This window comes from Protopterus annectens, chromosome 13.part0 (genome assembly GCF_019279795.1).
Source record: "Protopterus annectens isolate FY-2018-M chromosome 13.part0, PAN1.0, whole genome shotgun sequence".
NCBI lineage: Eukaryota > Metazoa > Chordata > Ceratodontiformes > Protopteridae > Protopterus > Protopterus annectens.
In genome coordinates, this window is record NC_056747.1 from 934,546,700 (window position 1) to 934,565,770 (window position 19,071).

Here is a 19,071-nt window from a genome sequence, read left to right on the forward strand (position 1 = left end):
AAGGAAAGAGGAAGTCTAAGCTTTTGCAACCCTCCGTGATGTCTCTTCCTGTCTCCATTACTCTGTGAATTTCCACCTACCTACACCCAGTTCATATATAGACCTCGTGGTGGGGGTAGCACTGTTTAGTCTAACTCAGTGGATTACTAGCAGAGCGTCATGTGCTTTTTACCTGCAGTTTACCTAAAATAAAAGAACTCTTGATAGACTAGCCTGGTAAGTAATTATAATAAACATTTATTAAAACATAATGCTCCTTCATGTCTATAATAACATTAAATGCATTTTTTTAATTTTCTGAAAGAAGGTACATAACCATGTAGCCTTTGTACTATTATCTATTCCATCACTTTTATCTTATCTGTCTGCCTAGCTTTGTCTCCATGTATTATCATTCCATCACTTTTCTGAGTTTCTCTCTCACTGTCTAAAATACCTTCCCAGTGTACCTGCTTGTCTGTTTATGCTATGAACTTTAAATTAAATCACGATTATTTAAAGGGATTATGTATATTATTTATACTACTGTCATTTCCCTGACTTTTTACATAAGTAATTTTCTTAACTGCCTACTTATATATACATGAAATTATACATTGTTTTTCATTAACCGCTTCAAGCTGCATGTGTGTCATAGAACACTTAAAGTGCACTTGTATTGCTTACCCTCCTGCTTGTCCTGTTTCAAATGACATTTGAGTATAAATTATCTAATGAAGAACATATACTGAAACATATTTTAAAACTAACACCAAGCATCATTCGCACCCTTCTCATTTACAGGCAAAGTGTGTGTGTGTGTGTGTGTGTGTGTGTGTGTGTGTGTGTGTGTGTGTGTGTGTGTGTGTGTGTGTGTGTGTGTGTGTGTGTGTGTGTGTGTGTGTGTGTGTGTGTGTGTGTGTGTGTGCGTGTGTGTGTTTTTACCTGTTTGTCTGTCTTTGTACTTGCCTGTGTAAGTATGGATCTATGTATTCCTCTGCTCAGTGCTATTGCTCGTCTATGTGTACGTGGATTTATGAATGCAATGGATACATCACAGTATCTGGATGTTTTCAAGCATAGTTAATAAGTTATTGATTAATGCGATTGGATACTTGTTAACAGATACAGAATTTGTTGTGACATAAAAGTTGATTATTGCAAGACTGATATTTGTCCTTCTGACACCACCCTTTGAAAGTAAATATACTATCCAGAAATGAGGCTGGGCATACTATACTAGAATGCAGGGGACCAGAAGATGAGAGACTTAAAAGCAAATGTTCTACACTGCCCTCTGCAGATTTCACACAACTACTGTCAGTATCTAGCAGTACACATTGCATTTTTACACTTTAGATTGATGAAGTAAATGTAATTTATTCTGATGTTATATTACTGGCTTTAAAGTACGTTGACTTGTAAACGTAATGTCAGATAAGGAACTTTTTGATGTCAGAAAATGCTGCAATTTAAACAGACTGTAATTTGTTCCTGATTTAATTTGGAGACAGGTAAACAAAAGAGGCAGAAAACATACTCCAGAAGGTGTACTCACCACAAACACTCATGAAGGTCATAAGTGTCTGCAATGCAGTAAGTGTTAAATAATGCTCCCTATGTAAGATTTTTTATCTGCATGCCACTTTGTTTACAAAATATGTAGTGTGTACTAAAACTGTGGTTTACTATGTTTGCTTCTAGCAAAAACCAGTAAATGAAACTAAAATGGATGACTACACAGATGCTACCAGAGTACAGGTAAGCACCTTAGTTTTGACCAAAATAGTTCAGTCTTAATAAGTCAACAGGGAATGAGGGAAGTAATTATGTTGTAAACAATCTGCATCAGTTTTGAGATGAAGAAAATCAGTAAGGTAGTAAATTTAAGACTTGTAGAACATCAACTGCTGTTACAATAGAGTGGAAGAATGAAAATAAATAAAATAAAATATTTGATGAAACAATTTCATTGTGTTTCATAAGTTCTTAACATTCAGCCTCAGACATGAAACACACAGATGACCAGATTGGTTTAATACTGTAGTACTAATGTTATTCTGCAGAGTTGGGGAAGCAGGTTACTAAAACAATGAGGCTAAATTATTTGGATGAGAAGTTAAACTGTTGTCCAATCTGCCTGACCTGTTGAGAGGTTGGGATAATGTTGAAGATCTATTAGCACTTGTTTAATGAAGGACTTGAGTCTTGGCCAAATTTCTTTGGTCTCCTCTGAAGTTAGAAATTTGTGTATATGACTATAGATAAATAAATATATAACTGTATAACTATACATATATATATATATATATATATATATATATATATATATATATACATAACTAGACACACACACACACACACACACACACACACACACACACACACACATACACACACACATATATATTCTAACTCAGTAGCTACATCTTATAACAATAATATTGTGTAAGGACTGACCAAGCGATTATATGAGTGTAAAAGATGTAGCCATTGTTATCAGTGCTAGCTGAGATGTTATAGTCAAGGCATAAAGAAATCAAATTTCATTTAAAGCATTTATGTGTTACAAACTTGTGATGAAGTAAGCTATGTTAAATTCTGTGTTTATCTGTGCTTTCAGGGTGAAGCAATGAAAAAAGAGTTGTGTGCATCTGCTGAAACAGTAAATGACCCTTACCGCACCATAGGTGAGTTTGAAAACAAACAGGCATTTTGCAATAACAAAGTCCTAGATGTACTTTCGAAACCACAGACCCACCCACTTTACCAGCTACAGTTTGTCCTGCTTATGTACAGAGCACAACCTAAGAAGTGTAAAATTCACAGGGATTTGATATTTTAAACTAGTAGCTAAAACAAATTGGTTGTAGGCTAAAATAATATTTATTGATTTTTACATCTGTGTACTCAAAATCTCCAGATTGTGTTGATAACTATGTATGTTGCTTAGGCAACACTGGCCTAACTTTACAAAACAGGAAGGGTGGTAGCGGTTGGGGCTGATGGGATTAAACTAGAACTTCTTGTTTTTTATTTCTGTCTTGTATCTTTGTAGTTGAGTTTAGTTAATAAAATGCTGAAACAAACAAACTTGTTTACTTTATTTGGCAGAAAGCAGTAAGAAAAGAAAAAAGGTGATCTCCTGGCCATCTGTAACTGCAGTGCTGAGAAAATCTTCTGCATCAAGTCAGTCAGACCCTGATTTGAAAGCACAGCTCTTTGGACAGCCTTTGTCAATCATTTTTGAGGATGACACACTTCCAAAACCAATTTTTGTAAGTACAATAACAGTAAACCACACTCACTGATTCTTTTTTTTACTTATTTATTTTTTTATTTATGTATTTATTATTTTTTATTTTTTTTACTTTATATGCATTGCAATATCCTTTGATAGAAATGGACCTAAACAGGGAGATTTGGATATGGTACAAGATGGCAAACTGATTATACCAAGGGCAGCTTTTCTGAGTGCCAGGATCTGGGTCTAGGATGTTGGACTGCACAGTTACTATCTAGTGGTAGGAAATGGTAAAGCAGTAATGGGACAAGAGGAAAACCATCTTACCAATTAAAGTACTGGGAACTGCTGTAAAAGTTGATTAACAGAAATGCGTTGTTACTGCTTATACTAAGAGCCCTAAGCAGCAGTAGTCCCACCTGATATCATTCTACACCTTCCATTTTAGTCTGATAACAACTGTCAACAGCCAAGTTCAGTAATGATGCTAGAAGGACTGCTCACATGACTGGCCTTAATGAGTGGGGATATAAATAGGAATGGATAATGCAATGAACAGAGGTGGCTCTTCATTTACTAGTACTAGAGTTAATGAAGATTAAATTATACAAAATACTCACTAAATAAGGAGGCTTAAAATAAATAATATTTAAACCACTCCAGGTTAAACAGGCAACAGTTAGACCACGTGCTCCTCCCTTCTACACAAACACACACACACACACACACACACACACACACACAGGACTTAAGACATCTTTGTTTGTTTATTTATCTATTTTTTAAGAATTCCAGTAACTTCAGAAAATAGCACAAGTGTGCTCTAATCTTAGTACTCCCAGTCTGGGTAGTCAGCACTGTATTGCCTAGAGGTGTAGTCCTCAATGGAGCCCAAAATATCCAGGTTTAACTACTTGCATTGGTTCATGAGAAGTCAACTGGTGATAGAAAAAATGGCTGCAGACAGCTATCCTATAAGAAGGGGAGGGAGTGCTGATACATGCTGTCGACCCCCAGTTCAAACTGAGGGTGTTCAATAGCCTACCAGAATGTTGGAGATATACCAGCAGATGTCCATGGGTTCCAAGAATGATGTCAACGCATGTCATGTGTAAGAGTGGGTTTGGGATAGGGCAAAAGTAAGTTCTTCACAGCAGGGAATTAGGGGTAGGGCAAAAATAAGGTCTTCAGATCAGGTTATTGGGGGTAGGGCAAAAATAAGGTCTTCACATCAGCATAATGACACTAAACTGGGGCACCATGATCTCCCATCTGATCTTAAAATGTCAGGTCAGATCCAGGTATACAGCTGATCCCAGAGATTAAATTGAGGAGGGCACCAACAACACCAGATCATCAGATGTGTGGGGTAAAACGAATTTAATAAAAAGGCTTCCTATCTAGAAACATAGTTTTCACAGGATTGTGTTAAGGATCTGCATAATCCATGAAGTTGCTTGTTGATTGTCTGATGTACAATATGTTATATGTTTTCTTAATTAACCTCTTTTAGGTATGGAGGTAACATGGTACTCACAATGCAGTCTTGCCTTTCAGTCCAGTTATCATGAAACAGAAGATCTCATGTCTGAGCCTTTCTCTTTAGATTTGCTGAAATATCCTGTAGTTCACACAGCAACAGCAGAATGAGATAAAAGAATAATCTGTGAAGCTTCCTTAGCTTGTTGTTGACAAATATTCTGTAAAACAAAGAAAACTGCTGATATGCAAATAGTTATAGAAACATATAGATAGTCATGTTTATCACAATTGTTATATTATGATTCCATAAATTCCTTTAGGACATTCTCATGATGCTGTTCCTGAAAGGCCTCTACACTGAAGGAATATTCCGCAGGGCAGCCAATGAAAAGGCACGTAAAGGACTAAAGCAAGAGTTAAATAGTGGAGTCAATGTTCCACTGGAGGACAAATCTGTGCACCTACTAGCTGCTGTTTTCAAGGTAATTATCATGTCTGTCATCCTGAAAATAGTTTACATAATAGAAGGCATGTACGTCACAGAGAGAACTGAGGAACTGAATTCTATGTGAGTTCCTCTGTGTGTGTGTGTGTGTGTGTGTGTGTGTGTGTGTGTGTGTGTGTGTGTGTGTGTGTGTGTGTGTGTGTGTGTGTGTGCGTGTGTGCGTGTGTGCGTGTGTGTGTGTGTGTGTGTCTGTTTGCATGCTTACAGTGCAATGAAACCTGATTTGGACATAGTTATGCCACATTCACTGATATCTGAGAACTTTGCAAAAGCAAGGGCACCATAACTGTAGCAAAACAATTGGTGATGTGGCACTCATGAGCTGGAGTTCCTATACAAGGAAACACACAGTCTTTAATACTTTGCTTATGCTCATATCCTCCCATGAAGTGGTCATTTCATTATGGTGCATTAACCTTCCAGGCCATCAGTGGATTACTCTTTACAAACAAACCAAAAAAGATATCAGCACTGTGGTTTAGTGTGTACACGTACAGCTGCATGACAAAAGGCCTGCTGGACATTGACCACAGTTAGTTACTTACGATTTAAAGATTAGCTGGGTAATCCTACTAAAAAGATTATGCCAATTGTGAGGAGTTGTTGTTTGGTTAAGAGTTTATCTTTTGTAAGACAAAGTATAACCCCACCCCCAACACCATCATAACACTCACTTTTTTAAAATGCTTTCAGACTATATAATATAACTATTTATTTATAATTTCTCTAAGTTCTTTGTTTCCAAATATGTATCCTGCCCTCCCTGGAATATTTTATGCTGACATCATTTCTGATACTTTGCAGGATTTTCTGAGATGCATTCCCCAGTATGTGCTACATTCAGAACTTTATGACAAGTGGATGGCCGCTATGGAAAAAGAAGACACTAATGAGAGGATTGAAGAACTAAAGAAGTAAGTTTTACAAAGCAGTCATCACTGAGAACGGACAATGATAGAAATGTTATGTGACTGGATGACATATGTAACTTACGCTGTGTATAGAGGCGGAGATAAAATACACTTTGCTGTTGTTTTAAGCTAAATGTTTACTCGTACCAGGATACTGCGTGTATGTAACAAAAAGGTGCACCTTCTAGAAAATCAATAAAATACATTTATATTTTTAAAGTAAAAGAAAATAAATCACAAACATATCAGCTTCACAGAAATTGAAACCATCGGCTCGGAGAGAATAGAGTACTTTATCCTATACATATTGGCAATATTAATGGAAACCACATAGACAATATATTGTAAAAATGCTGTACATATAATTTGCTGTCCCTGCCTCTGAGCTGATAAAGATGTACCCCAAGCTAAAATGTTCCTGTGGAAATTAGATTTGCGCTTCCACAGACCACTCAGCTTGTGTTACACTGTACAGATGTATACAGCCTGCAATGGAGGCCAACTACTTCATGTCTGAGTTCTTAGATATTCACTGACCCATGCATACACTGTATCGGTTATATAAACATATTGTATCATAACAGTATTAATAATATGAAAATGGTCTTTGATAAGTTGTATCCACTTCAGAAGGTGTAATTAATGGCTCTGTTCTTACTGTAAAATGAAAGTGAGTAGTGGGATTCAGGAAGTCGATAATACCACTGGCCATCACATTTTTATAACAATGAATTTGCTATGATATTTGTGAATGGGTACTAGTGAAAGTTATTTCTTTGTGGTCACCTAGTTTCATTTGCTACCAGAGATGCTTAAGTGGGAGTTTTGTCAAGTTCTGCCTTTTGGAGGAAGTGAAAGTTGGCGGGCTTTTTTGCAAATAAAAAAAAAGGAAGTAACAGCTTGGCTAACATTTTGTATTTGCTTTACTTTCAGAGTGCTGGACAAGCTACCAAAGCCTAATCTGATATTGCTGCAGCATTTATTTTGTGTTCTGCATCACATCCATGAAAAAGCGCACATTAACAGGATGGATGCCAGCAACCTTGCCATCTGCATTGCACCAAACATGCTGAACCAGGACAAAATTCTGCCTTTAGAAGCCCAGAAAGATATAAATGCAAAAGTAAGCTTTACTTTTTGACAATGTGTGCTATAATATCTTCTATTTTACTTATATCTACATTGTAAGGTAAATTTGTTAGCTCAGGGTAGTTTAAATCTGTCATGTCTTTTTCCCACTCTGTATCAAAGTACTGTAAACTACATTTTTCTGTATGGAATACTTTCAAGTAAATAATCAGCCCGCTTCAATTTTAGAATAGTATCACCGTTCATGTTTTCATCAATATTCTGTTCTTCCCAATTATTGTTTTTATTATGAGGAGCTTCTAAAAACTCAATGCCCTCTTGGAGAAAACTGGTCTAGTAAACCTCTTCTTTTGCCACCCCTCCCCTCATCAGCATGGACATCTACACTATTCAGAGTTTGTGTACCATCCAGGTATGAATAGAAAAGTTAACCTGGCCTCTGATCAGATCTTCCCACACTCAACATACCAATGGTCTGTGGGTTCTTTAACAGTCCACACCCCCTAGAGTGTCCTCTAATGTACATGCTCAGTGTCACTTCTGCTGAGTAAAGAAAATATGCAAAGTACTTAAGGCAAGACCTCTCAGCAATACACCTTCAGGTACCATGACATTCTGCTTCACTTCCTGTCAGTAGTTGCCCAATGCAGGATTTGTCTTTTAAGATCTAGACCTGCCAACCCTTCACAACTGTAGGTAGATAAAGACCTGCCAACCCTTCACAACTGTAGGTAGATACTAAAACAGTGTGTGTGTGTGTGTGTGTGTGTGTGTGTGTGTGTGTGTGTGTGTGTGTGTGTGTGTGTGTGTGTGTGTGTGTGTGTGTGTGTGTGTGTGTGTGTGTGTGTGTGTGTGTGTGTGTGTGTGTGTGTGTGTGTGTGTGTGTGTGTGTGTGTGTGTGTGTGTGTGTGTGTGTGTGTGTGTGTGTACATGTGTTTCTGTGTGTGTGTGTGTGTGTGTGTGTGTGTGTGTGTGTGTGTACATGTGTGTGTGTGTGTGTGTGTGTGTGTGTGTGTGTGTGTGTGTGTGTGTGTGTGTGTGTGTGCATGTGTGCATATGTGCATGTGTGTGTGTGTGTGTGTGTGTGTGTGTGTGTGTGTGTGTGTGTGTGTGTGTGTGTGTGTGTGTGTGTGTGTGTGTGTGTGTGTGTGTGTGTGTGTGTGTGTGCGCGCGTGCATGCGCATATGTATGCATGTGTGTGTGTTCATGTGTGTCTTACTGTTGATTTGAATGCATAAACATTGCATGGTCATCTGCAATAGCAGTGAACCTTATGTATCAGACCAGTGTACCAATTCACTCTTGTCCTGGATAACTCTCGGCCTTAGTAGTATAAGACTGAAACTCCTCCCTCTTAACCTCCTTCTCAAGTGTCATATGTGGACTCAACACAGCCTACTGCAGACTCCAGAATTTTCATATTTAATGTAACTCTTGCTTCTTTGTAGTTTAGATGACTGGCAGTATGTTGTTCCTATATGTTATTTTGGGTTCACACCATAGTGTCATAAAGAAGTAACAAAATGTAACATTCTTTTTTTCCATTATTTAACTGTGCCAAAGTCTCCAGCATTACCATGTGTGCATTTCTCTGTTTGTGTAACAAGTTTCACTACCCATAAACCTTGTCCATTGAAATAATGGTTGCTCTTTGCTATGTATAACATTATTAACAGACCCATGTTAATGGTTTATGACAACACTGATATAGAGGCAGTAGCACTGCCAATGACATTAGTACCAATAGAAGTAATAATACTAATGTTGATTTTGTGTCATTGATATTTGTACCAACAGAAGTAGTAATACTAATGTTGATAATGTGCCACTGACATTAGTACCAACAGAAGTAGTAATACTTACGTTGATACTGTGCTGCTGACATTAGTATCAACAGAAGTGATAATACTAATGCTGATACTGTGTCACTGACATTTGTACCAACAGAAGTAATAATACGTATGTTGATAATGTGCCACTGACATTAGTATCAACAGAAGTAATAATACTTATGTTGATAATGTGCTGCTGACATTAGTATCAACATAAGTAATAATACTAATGCTGATACTGTGTCACTGACACTTGTACCAACAGAAGTAATAATACTTATGTTGATAATATGCCGCTGACATTAGTATCAACAGAAGTAATAATATTAATGCCGATCCTGTGTCACTGACATTTGTACCAACAGAAGTAATAATACTAATGTTGATAGCATGCCACTGATATTACTATCAACAAAAGTAGTAATACTTCTGTTAATACAGTGTCCCTGACATTTGTACCAAAAGTGCTACTAGTACCAATGCTTGTTGATATTGACAAAATATAAGAACAGAACAACCACTGGTGCTTCAACCCAAAAGAACACAGGTTTAATAAGGTTAAGCGCTCTTCATCTCTACAATAGCAGACTTCCTCAGACAATTCAACAAAGCAAACACTCTATTTAAGTACATGTCAACTTAAAAAAATCAATCAATCAATCACATATAGACCTAAGGTGTCACTAGGTACAAAATACAAAGTGTAATAAAATTAGATAAAATAAGATAAAATAAACTAAAGTAGAATGAAATGAGTAGAAAAACGTTGTCGTCTCACTACATTAAAAACTGTTCTTATGGTGGTTGTACACATAATACTAATACTAAATACTAAACAAACATGTTTACAAGTGGTATTAAATTATATAAGGAAATGAAAAAGAAACATAGCTATCTAAACACGACATTCCTGACAAAACACGTCTAATAGATACCTATAAAATGAACCCTAAGCAAAAAAAGAGAATTCCTCTAACGTATTAAATTTCTCAATTTTAAAATGCATGCAATAGAGGTGACTTCATTTAACCCAGGAGGGTTATATGAGTTCAACCTAAATTGCCAGAGAAGCTCCTGTTTTTCTAACATTAAATAGTAAGGACCCCCTTTTATACTCACTGGTACTTGACTAATTACTTTGAAAAGGATGTGGTGGGTAGGATGTTCTGTACAATGTCTAGCTAAAGCATTAGTGGGGGTCTTTTTCCTAATGTGATAGACATGCTCGTAAATTCTCTCTTTTAAACTCCTGTCAGTCTTCCCAACATAAAATGCTGGGCAGACTGCACAAGTAGCCAAGTAAACAACAGATTTAGAATTGCAATTAAATCTACCCTTCACTCTTATTCTGTTGGTACCAATTCCAAGTTGTGTCCCTGTGGCAATGTATTTGCAATAATTGCAACTTTCACACTTGTAAGTACCTTCCTTTCTACTAAATATCTGGGGTGCTATTTCTAAAATGTTCTTTAGATTTTTTCTGTACACAAATGATGGACAACTTCCTAATTTCTCTAAAACTTCTTGTTCCGTCATAAGTAGATTTCAGTTTCTTTTCAAAATAAATTAAATGTCCTTTGTTTCTAAACAAAAAGAAGTTCTAAAACTACTAGGGAATCTCACTGTAGTAAGTCTCACTTCTGGTATAATGTCCTGAACTGGGTTGTTAGTTACTTCTGATGTAATTAGTCAAGTACCAGTGAGTATAAAAGGGGGTCCTTACCATTTAATGTTAGAAAAACAGGAGCTTCTCTGGCAATTTAGGCTAAACTGAGACAAAAAGCGCTTAATCTTATTAAACCTGTGTTCTTTTGGGGTGAAGTGCCAGTGGTCATTTTGTTCAATTTTTGTGGTATTTCTTCTTTTTTTGGACTATAAAGTATAAGAACAGACAAGCACACCTGCCGACTCAAAGCAGCTCTTCCATGATACCTAATATGCTTTTGTCAGTGCCAGTTTCATTCAGTTCATTTAGCACCACCCTGTCACACAATTGCAGCTTCTGGGTAAACACAAATGCCCATGGTTTGTTTTCCATTCTGTAGGAGTTTTGAGAACTGTTTTCCATGAAACCTTTATCAGCAAGGATGGGCTATAAAAAGTGGCAAGAATGAGAGAATCCTTTTATGTCATCATAACATTGACAGTTGAAAGTAGCAGCCAGTGGTTTAATGGAAGTACAACACAAGCTTACACTATGAAAGAATGTAACATAGTGCACACATAGTATTAACTTATAATCTTCATCAAGAAATGTATTCTAAATTAGTAGCAAATGATTGACCTTCTTCTCTACTTGTTTGTTCCTCAGGTAACACCTCTGGTGACATTCCTAATAAAGAACTGCTGCAAGATCTTTGGTGATGAAATACTGCAGCTGCTGGGAACACCTTCTGAAAGTGCAGCAGAACTCAGTGTCTCAGGTATGTGCACTCTAGCATAAGAACATTTCCTGATACTTTCTTTGTACCCTAGGCTTTCGAATACTGGCCAAGGCTCTTGCTGCCCCCATAGTGCCTTTTTTAGGCAAGGCTCAAAAGTCAAACCCACCTCCATAAACAGCAAAATTAACAAAAAACTGAGGGTTATGCTACTCAACGCCAGGAGTTTAAATCTCAAAATGCACGTCCTCAAAGCACTCCTCAGTATGGAGAACATTGACATCTGTGCAGTAACTGAAACCTGGTTCAAGGCTCCAGAGAGCACCCCAGCACTACCAGGCTACAACTCATACCACACGTTTCGGCCACAGAACATGGACCGAAATACAAAAGGAGGGGGTGTATCCATATTCATCAAGGATACCTACACCTCCAGGTTAGTGGCGCAGCATGATACTTCTGAGATCATCCATGTGCAACTAACATTGGGCATATCTGCAATGCAAATTGTGGCCTGCTACAGATCACCCTCCATGACCCAGGACAACCACTCCACCTTTCTGGAGACAGTGGAAAACATGAAGGTCCTACCAAACACCCTGATATTGGGCAATTTCAATTATCTTACTATTCACTGAGAAAACTACTCGAGTACAAACTCCTAGGCCCAGCACTTCCTGGAATTCTTCAACTCAAATGCCCTGGATCAGCTGGGGTAAACTCCCCTACCAGAGGTAAAAACATATTGGACCTGGTCATCACCAACATGGGCGACAGGTGTTCCACACCAGAGGTCAACCCATCACTGCTTAGATAAGACCATAAACTAATCACACTGGATGTCCACACCCCACCACCACCCCCAACTAAGGAAATCACAGTAAAAAACTTTTCTAAAGCAAGCTTCATCTTACTTAAGACAGAGGTGGTAAGTTTCACAGCCCCCATGCTAAAGGATAATGCTGCCCAAGATGCAGAAACCTTTACAAATGCACTCTATGAGCACCTACAAGGATGCATGGATCATGCCATCCCTAGCAAAACCAAGACTCACTCCTCTAAAAGAAGGAGACCAGTTTGGTGGACCCCTGCAATAAACAGGCTATACAATAGAAGGAGGAAACTTGTTCAGAAAAAAAAACAAACCCCAAGAAGGAAAGACATCCTTGATCAGTATCAGTAAGAAACTCAGGTCCCTCATGAAATCATCCAAGGCTAACTTCGAAAGAAAAATAGCCAAGGATTCAAAAGATAACCACAAAGCCTTCTTTAGCTATGTTAAGAATCTAAGTGGCAACTCGCAGATATGCTCTGAACTAGTGCAAAATAGCACAGAATATACTGAACCTACTGATATTGCCAACATCCTGGCAGATAGATTCAGTGCAAACATCACCCCACCCCTCTCATCTCCAAAAGGGCCCACACCAACAATACCGGAAAAGTGTAGTGTCCCAAAAATCACAGACGCACAGGAGAAAACAGCCCTTTCAAAAGCCAAAAACACAGCATCAATGGAACCAGATGGTGTCCCAGGCTTTGTCTTGCATGAACTACAGAACAAACTAACCCCTCACCTAAACACGCTGTTCAACCTCAGCCTTTACACAGGCTATGTGCCCATAGAATGGTGCACAGCAAAGGTTATTCCTCTCCACAAAGGAGGGGCCACAACTGACCCTGGTAACTATCGCCCCATAAGACTGACTAGCCTGGTCTGCAAGGTTATGGAGCGCATCATCATGGAACTCATAAACAAAGACATTGGGAACCTCCAAACACTTGACCCAACCCAGTTCGGCTTTGTTAAGGGCAGATCATGCCTACTAAACCTGGTTGACCTCTTCGAGACAGTCACCAAGGCCATAGATGAGGGAAAGATGGTTCACACAGCCTACCTTGACCTTGCCAAGGCTTTTGACACCATTCCCCACTCAGGCATTACAGAAAAACTCACCAGCCTGAACATAAACCCCTACGTCATGAGAAGGGTTGCCAACTGGCTTACAGACAGAACTCACATGGTAAAAATAGCAGGCTCCAGGTCCAACTCTAAACCAGTCACAAGTGGTGTCCCGCAAGGCTCGGTCCTGGGACCACTACTGTTCAGCATATACTTCTCAGAAGTACAGGCAAACACAGGAGGACTATGGCTAACCAAGTTCATTGATGACTGCAAACTGGGAGCCATAATTAACTCTCCGGCTGACACGGACATCCTCTAAAAGGGCCTTACTGAGACGGACACCTGATGTCAAAGTCATAGCCTCAAGCTAAATGCCAAAAAAATGCATAGTCATCCCATTTGGGAAAAACAAAACACCCACGAATTACCACATAGGTGGCAGCCCCCTTAATACAGAAGAGGCAATAAGAGATCTGGGGACCCAGGTAGATAGCAATCTCTCCTTTGACAATCATATTGCCAAAGTAGTTAGGAAATTCTTCTATGTGGCCCATCTGATTACTAAAGGGTTCTCATCTAAAAATAAAGAGGTTATAGTGCCCCTCTACTCGTCACTCATTAGACCCATCATAGAGTACAATGCCCCGTTTGGGATGTACCTCACAAGACACTTCCAACAGCTGGAAAGACCACAAAGTACCTCACCAAGAGGATTACTGGTCTCAAACATATGTCCTATGCAGCCTGACTGAAAAAACTCCAGCTGTACTCAGTGGCATATCGCTTACTCAGAGGTGATCTCTGCTTGACTTACAAAGCCATGTCCAACTCAGAATTGATGGATATGCTCAACCTAAAGAAATCCAAGTCACTGCGTGCCACACTCTCTAGTGAGCTAAACCTCGCCACAACAATAAATAGAACATGCTGGAGGGATAGATTACTGTCACAGACACTCCCCGTGCTTTGGAACAAAATTCCAGATTACATCAGGCAGAGCCCCTCACTAACACTCTTCAAGAGAAACCTTGACGAGTGGATGGGTAACAGAAAATACACCCCTGGGATGACTTCATTGGCTCTGCTTGACAGAGGATCAGTTAATTAATCAATGGGGCAGCAAAAGCCGACACACTCTGGCTAGGCTTATAAATGCCCTCGGGCAGATAGCCTAGTACCTATCTATGAACCTATGAACCTATAGTTACGCAAGTACATATATAAATGACAGCTATTATTATTATTATTAGTAGTAGTGGTACATTGTATTCACTGGGAGGGGGGGTTGTTACTAGTGGTAATGATGGTAGGGAAAACAGCTTGTCCCCCCCCAAAGATCAGAAGTACAAACAGCTGTCTGCTATTAGTCTAATCCTGTTTCAAATGTCTTGAATGGCTTTACAGTGTTATTCAATTCAGTTTACAAATGAGCTGTTGTACTTCTACAATTTCTTCTTTGTACAAAACATTCTGTCTTTAACTTCCTCATTAACAAGTGACATTCTGTTTGTATAAATTCTAGCAGAATAGTCAGATTATACTAAACGTTGTCCCAGGGCCAATGAAATAGTGAGACATTATTATCAAAGTCATTTAGCTTTCTACATTGATCTTTATGCAGATATCATAAAAACACATTCAGTAATTATCTTACAAAAGTTACAGCCAGGTATGGGAAGCAGTACTAAACCACCAAAATATGATCCTTTCCCACACTATGCAAAGCTGTTCTAATCAGCATTGAACAGCAGCAGGGGGTAGTGTAAGGGACAGTTCTAGATTGGATAGAATCAAAAACTCCAACAAGGAAACCTTGAAATGTGTTTGTATCCAAGAAAGAGATAGCAAACACTAGAAAGTTTTGTTGTAGGAAGCCTAGGTCCAGTAGATGATACCCTATTTAACCAACTGTTTGTAGAACACAGTCTTGCAGCCAGGATCTCAAGCATGTACAGTTCCCACTTGCTATCACTCACAGTCAAAACTGAATATGTGTTCTGGCACGCAGCAGCACTGTGGAGAGAGTGAAGCTGGCGCACCTTATCACAAAACATATTCAAGTATGTGTGTCAGCTGTGGGGAGGGAGGGAAAGGAAGTGGGAGTTTAGATTAGGGTTTGGGCAGTGACTGGGATGAAAATTTAGGTTTAGGGAGCAGAAGAACAGTTTTTGGTTTAGGGCATGATTGGAAATTTAGGTTTAGGAGCAGGAGGAGAGATTTAGGGTTAGACATAGACTGGGAAATTTAGGTTTAGAGAGCACAAGTGAAGTTTTAGGGTTAGGGAGTAAGGACTCAGGATTTAGGGTTAGAGTTAGGGCTGTGGGGGACTATGTATTTTACTACAGTCAGGTGGTAGCAGGGATATGTAATACAGTAGGATCGGGTATCTCACAAGTTAATAACATGTGAAGCCCTGTAGCAGACGCAACAGCAGGGACAGCTAAGCTTAGATGCCTTAAGAGTTTAAACATTTTCTGAGAAAAGACAGAGAACAAACCAACTACTACAAACTTTTTATAGAGGACTTCTTGGATTTTATGAAAGTAGCAGATGTTAGTGAAGAACAGTTAAACTGGTTATATCTGAATATGAATGCCAAAGTAAGAAGTTTTTATTTGAAAAATGCTCTTTTTACATGGCTTTCTGTATCTACATAGTCACAAAGTGCAATCTTCATAAATCATATAAAATAAGAACATTGCTGTTTCCTATGGCCATATTCTGCTATATAATAACAAAGTAAAGGAATGAGGTGAAACACTGCCTTTTTTGATAACACCTAATTAAAAAAAAAGCATTTTGGTTATTTAAACAAAATTAAGGGTGGTGACAGAGACCAGCAAATGCTTCCTTTTAGGAACTGCTGCTATGGGAACTATTAAACAATGAAAATATTCAAGTTTGAAATTAAATAAATATCTTATGACCAGGAGAGCTTAGTGTAACCAAAGAAGAGTACATTATGATATTTAGTAAAGTCTGGCTAACATAATTGCTTGCTTCTGAATTAAGTAAAAATGATTGCACTATGACTGCAGTGAAAGTGGTGTGAAAATCATACCTCCACTGAGGGTTCTTAAATGAAAGCCAGGTTGATGAATGTAGTTTCAACTTTCAGCATTGTTTTTTCATGAAAAACTCATATACAAATCAGTACAACATTATAGTTGCAAAAGAATGCAGCATGTTGTTTTTAATTAAACCATAATATAGCTGTTGCTTCAAATGGATGCAAGTGCTTAGATTTCTGAAGAATGGTCTTCATCAGTGGTTATGGCTAGAATAAGTTATATTTCTCCCACAAAGAATCGGCTATCCTTCATGTTGTAAGTGGGTTGCTAGAATTAGCCATTATTGTGTATTTTGAAATAAAAATGCATTAAACAGTAAGTTGAAGTATTACTGAATTCCCTAATTTCTTATTTTGCCAGGTTTATCTTTGTGCCAAGAAAATGACTCTGCCTGTGACATTACTTACCAAGATGGCGACTGTGATCCTGATGAATTATGTATTAAGACCAAGATCAGCTCAAGTTCTGAAGATGAATTAAGTTCACAACTGTTACTGTGTCATAGAGGTAAAGAACCAATAAGATCATTACTGTCTTCTGAACAGTACTTAAGCAGAATGGAGAGAAGGTGTTCTGAGCCAAATATTTTACCTTCACAGGAGATTTCAGTCTCAAAAATGAGCAGTCAAAAGCTTGCTCGAAGTCATGATAACTTCCCTGTTGAACAAGAAAATTCACTCTTTCAGGTTCAAGGCTTAAAAAAACACAGACTGGCTAAACATCTTAGAGAAAAGTTGCCCGATAAGAAAGTAATGAAAGAAACAGAAGGTGCTGCCTTGCAACTAGATGTGTCCCCTACAGGTTCATCCAAGGCATCATCCACATGCTCATTGGACAGCTCTCGCTCAAACTCAGACAGCTCTGTGTTTACTAGCTCTCCTCCCCCATCTCCATCAGCTCCGAAGAAAAGTCCTGCTACTAGGCATCAGTCCTTCATTGTAAATGAGCTGCACAATAAGAGCATCAAAAAGACATCGATGTCTTTCTGTTACGCCAAGAAGCCTCTAGGCCAAACAAGAAGCTGGGGTCCTGGAAAGTCACTAAGCTTTAGAAAAGATAATATCAAAACAAGTTCAAAACAGGAAAAACAATCCTCCTGTGACATCGTTCAAGAAGATTCAGCTAGCTGGACAGAGCAGGTAAAGCCAACTGTACGACCTCGTTTATTGTCAGCTGATGAAGTATTTCAAATGGTTGACAGCAAAATTCCAGGAAAGCCGCCATCTTATGCAGAGGCAACTCAGAATGAGCAAGCCTTACCTGTTTTCCCTAAAAATATGACAGTGGAAGCTATGAGGCAGACACTAAAAAGCAGTCCTGCAGCATTACCTTCTTTCCTTCATAAGGAGTTACCTAATTCTATAATATTACGGAATGACACACTTCCCAGGAAAGACAGACCGTCTTCTCTCACAGACTGTTTTATCAGCAGTAGGACCCAGGTCCAGGATGTGGACTATCTTTTCTCAAGGACTAGTGTTAAGTTTGATCACCAGAAAGAAATAACACCTGACAATGTCATCCAAAAACCCATTGATGCAAGTTTGTACATGGTGGCATCTGCATTTCGGCCAAGGACTATGTCTGAAAGTACTGTTAAACAAAGAGATAAGCGACCACAGCAGTGCTGTAGCCAGCAACTGCTAGAGTTCTGTAAACAGATTCCACATGCTAAGGAATCATATGTGTAAATGTGGAGGACCAATAGCATTCCCTGTGTAGTTCTGTTATGTGTATATTTGGACATGTGTACATACATTGTAAATATGTTTACATCTCAGAAAAAAAACAAAAACAAAAAAAAAACAACTGCCATTCCTGCAAAGCTATCACTTTATTGAAACAATAAGCTTAATTGGTCAAAACATCAAGTATATACACATATAAATATATATATATATATATATATAAATATATATATATATATATATATATGGACCTCTACAGTGTTAAACTATTAGAACTGGACCATGGGACAAAAATGAATGTACAGGACTTGAATGTGAAAATGTATTTCTTGTATGAAGTATGTTTGATGAAATGTAATATAATTGCCTTCTTATATTTTTTTACTAAAGTCGTGAAATATTTAAATGGATCTTCTCATATAGAGAGAAAAACATCAAAATGTTGCAACATTCATTATTTCAATCAGATCTTCTGTGAGACAAGCACTTCTTCTAGCACTTTCTTACTTTGTTTCATGCAAAAATTTGTATTATATTGTTACTTCTATGTTGCCCCTCTGTATGTTTTTCATGATATGTGTAAATTCTGTGTTTTCTATTTAAATGTTCAACTACTTTCACTACAGTAAAGCACCTTGAATGTTATGATTTGTGGTTTATAATTTGACATTTAGACATGCATTACTTGACTTTTCAAAGTAAACTTTTATCCAGCTATTTTCTCCCACAACCATATTCTGCTTGGCAAGTCACACACTCCTCCTCCCACTTTGCATTATACCATCCTGTTGTTGTATGACAGTTCACAATTCTAACTCAACAAGGTGAATCCCAAACAAAGTAATTTTCATCCTGTGTTTGATATCCCCTTTTAAGTTTGCCAACACAGACTGTTAAAATACACAGTGGCTGTACCAATTTGCCTCCATAAAATTCTTAACATTGCACAGATATAGGATTCTGTCCTTTGCTTCAATGCCTTA

General features: G+C 38.2%; 1 protein-coding gene across 2 annotated transcripts; it reads left to right on the top strand.

Annotated features, from left to right (window-relative positions):
• Positions 1-102: 102 nt before the first annotated feature.
• Positions 103-18,733, top strand: LOC122787798 (T cell activation RhoGTPase activating protein). Of its 2 annotated transcripts, none has more exons than XM_044054702.1 (10): positions 103-216; positions 1,490-1,575; positions 1,684-1,740; positions 2,603-2,669; positions 3,094-3,257; positions 5,026-5,187; positions 6,015-6,124; positions 7,055-7,244; positions 11,354-11,465; positions 16,761-18,733. In XM_044054702.1, exons 2-10 carry the CDS (start codon positions 1,549-1,551, stop codon positions 18,089-18,091), a joined length of 2,220 nt encoding a protein of 739 aa, XP_043910637.1. In that variant the 5' UTR covers positions 103-216; positions 1,490-1,548; the 3' UTR covers positions 18,092-18,733. The 2 variants fall into 2 exon arrangements, with proteins under 2 accessions (XP_043910637.1, XP_043910636.1); XM_044054701.1 differs by having other exon boundaries at positions 1,494-1,575.
• The last annotated feature ends 338 nt before the right edge of the window (positions 18,734-19,071 follow it).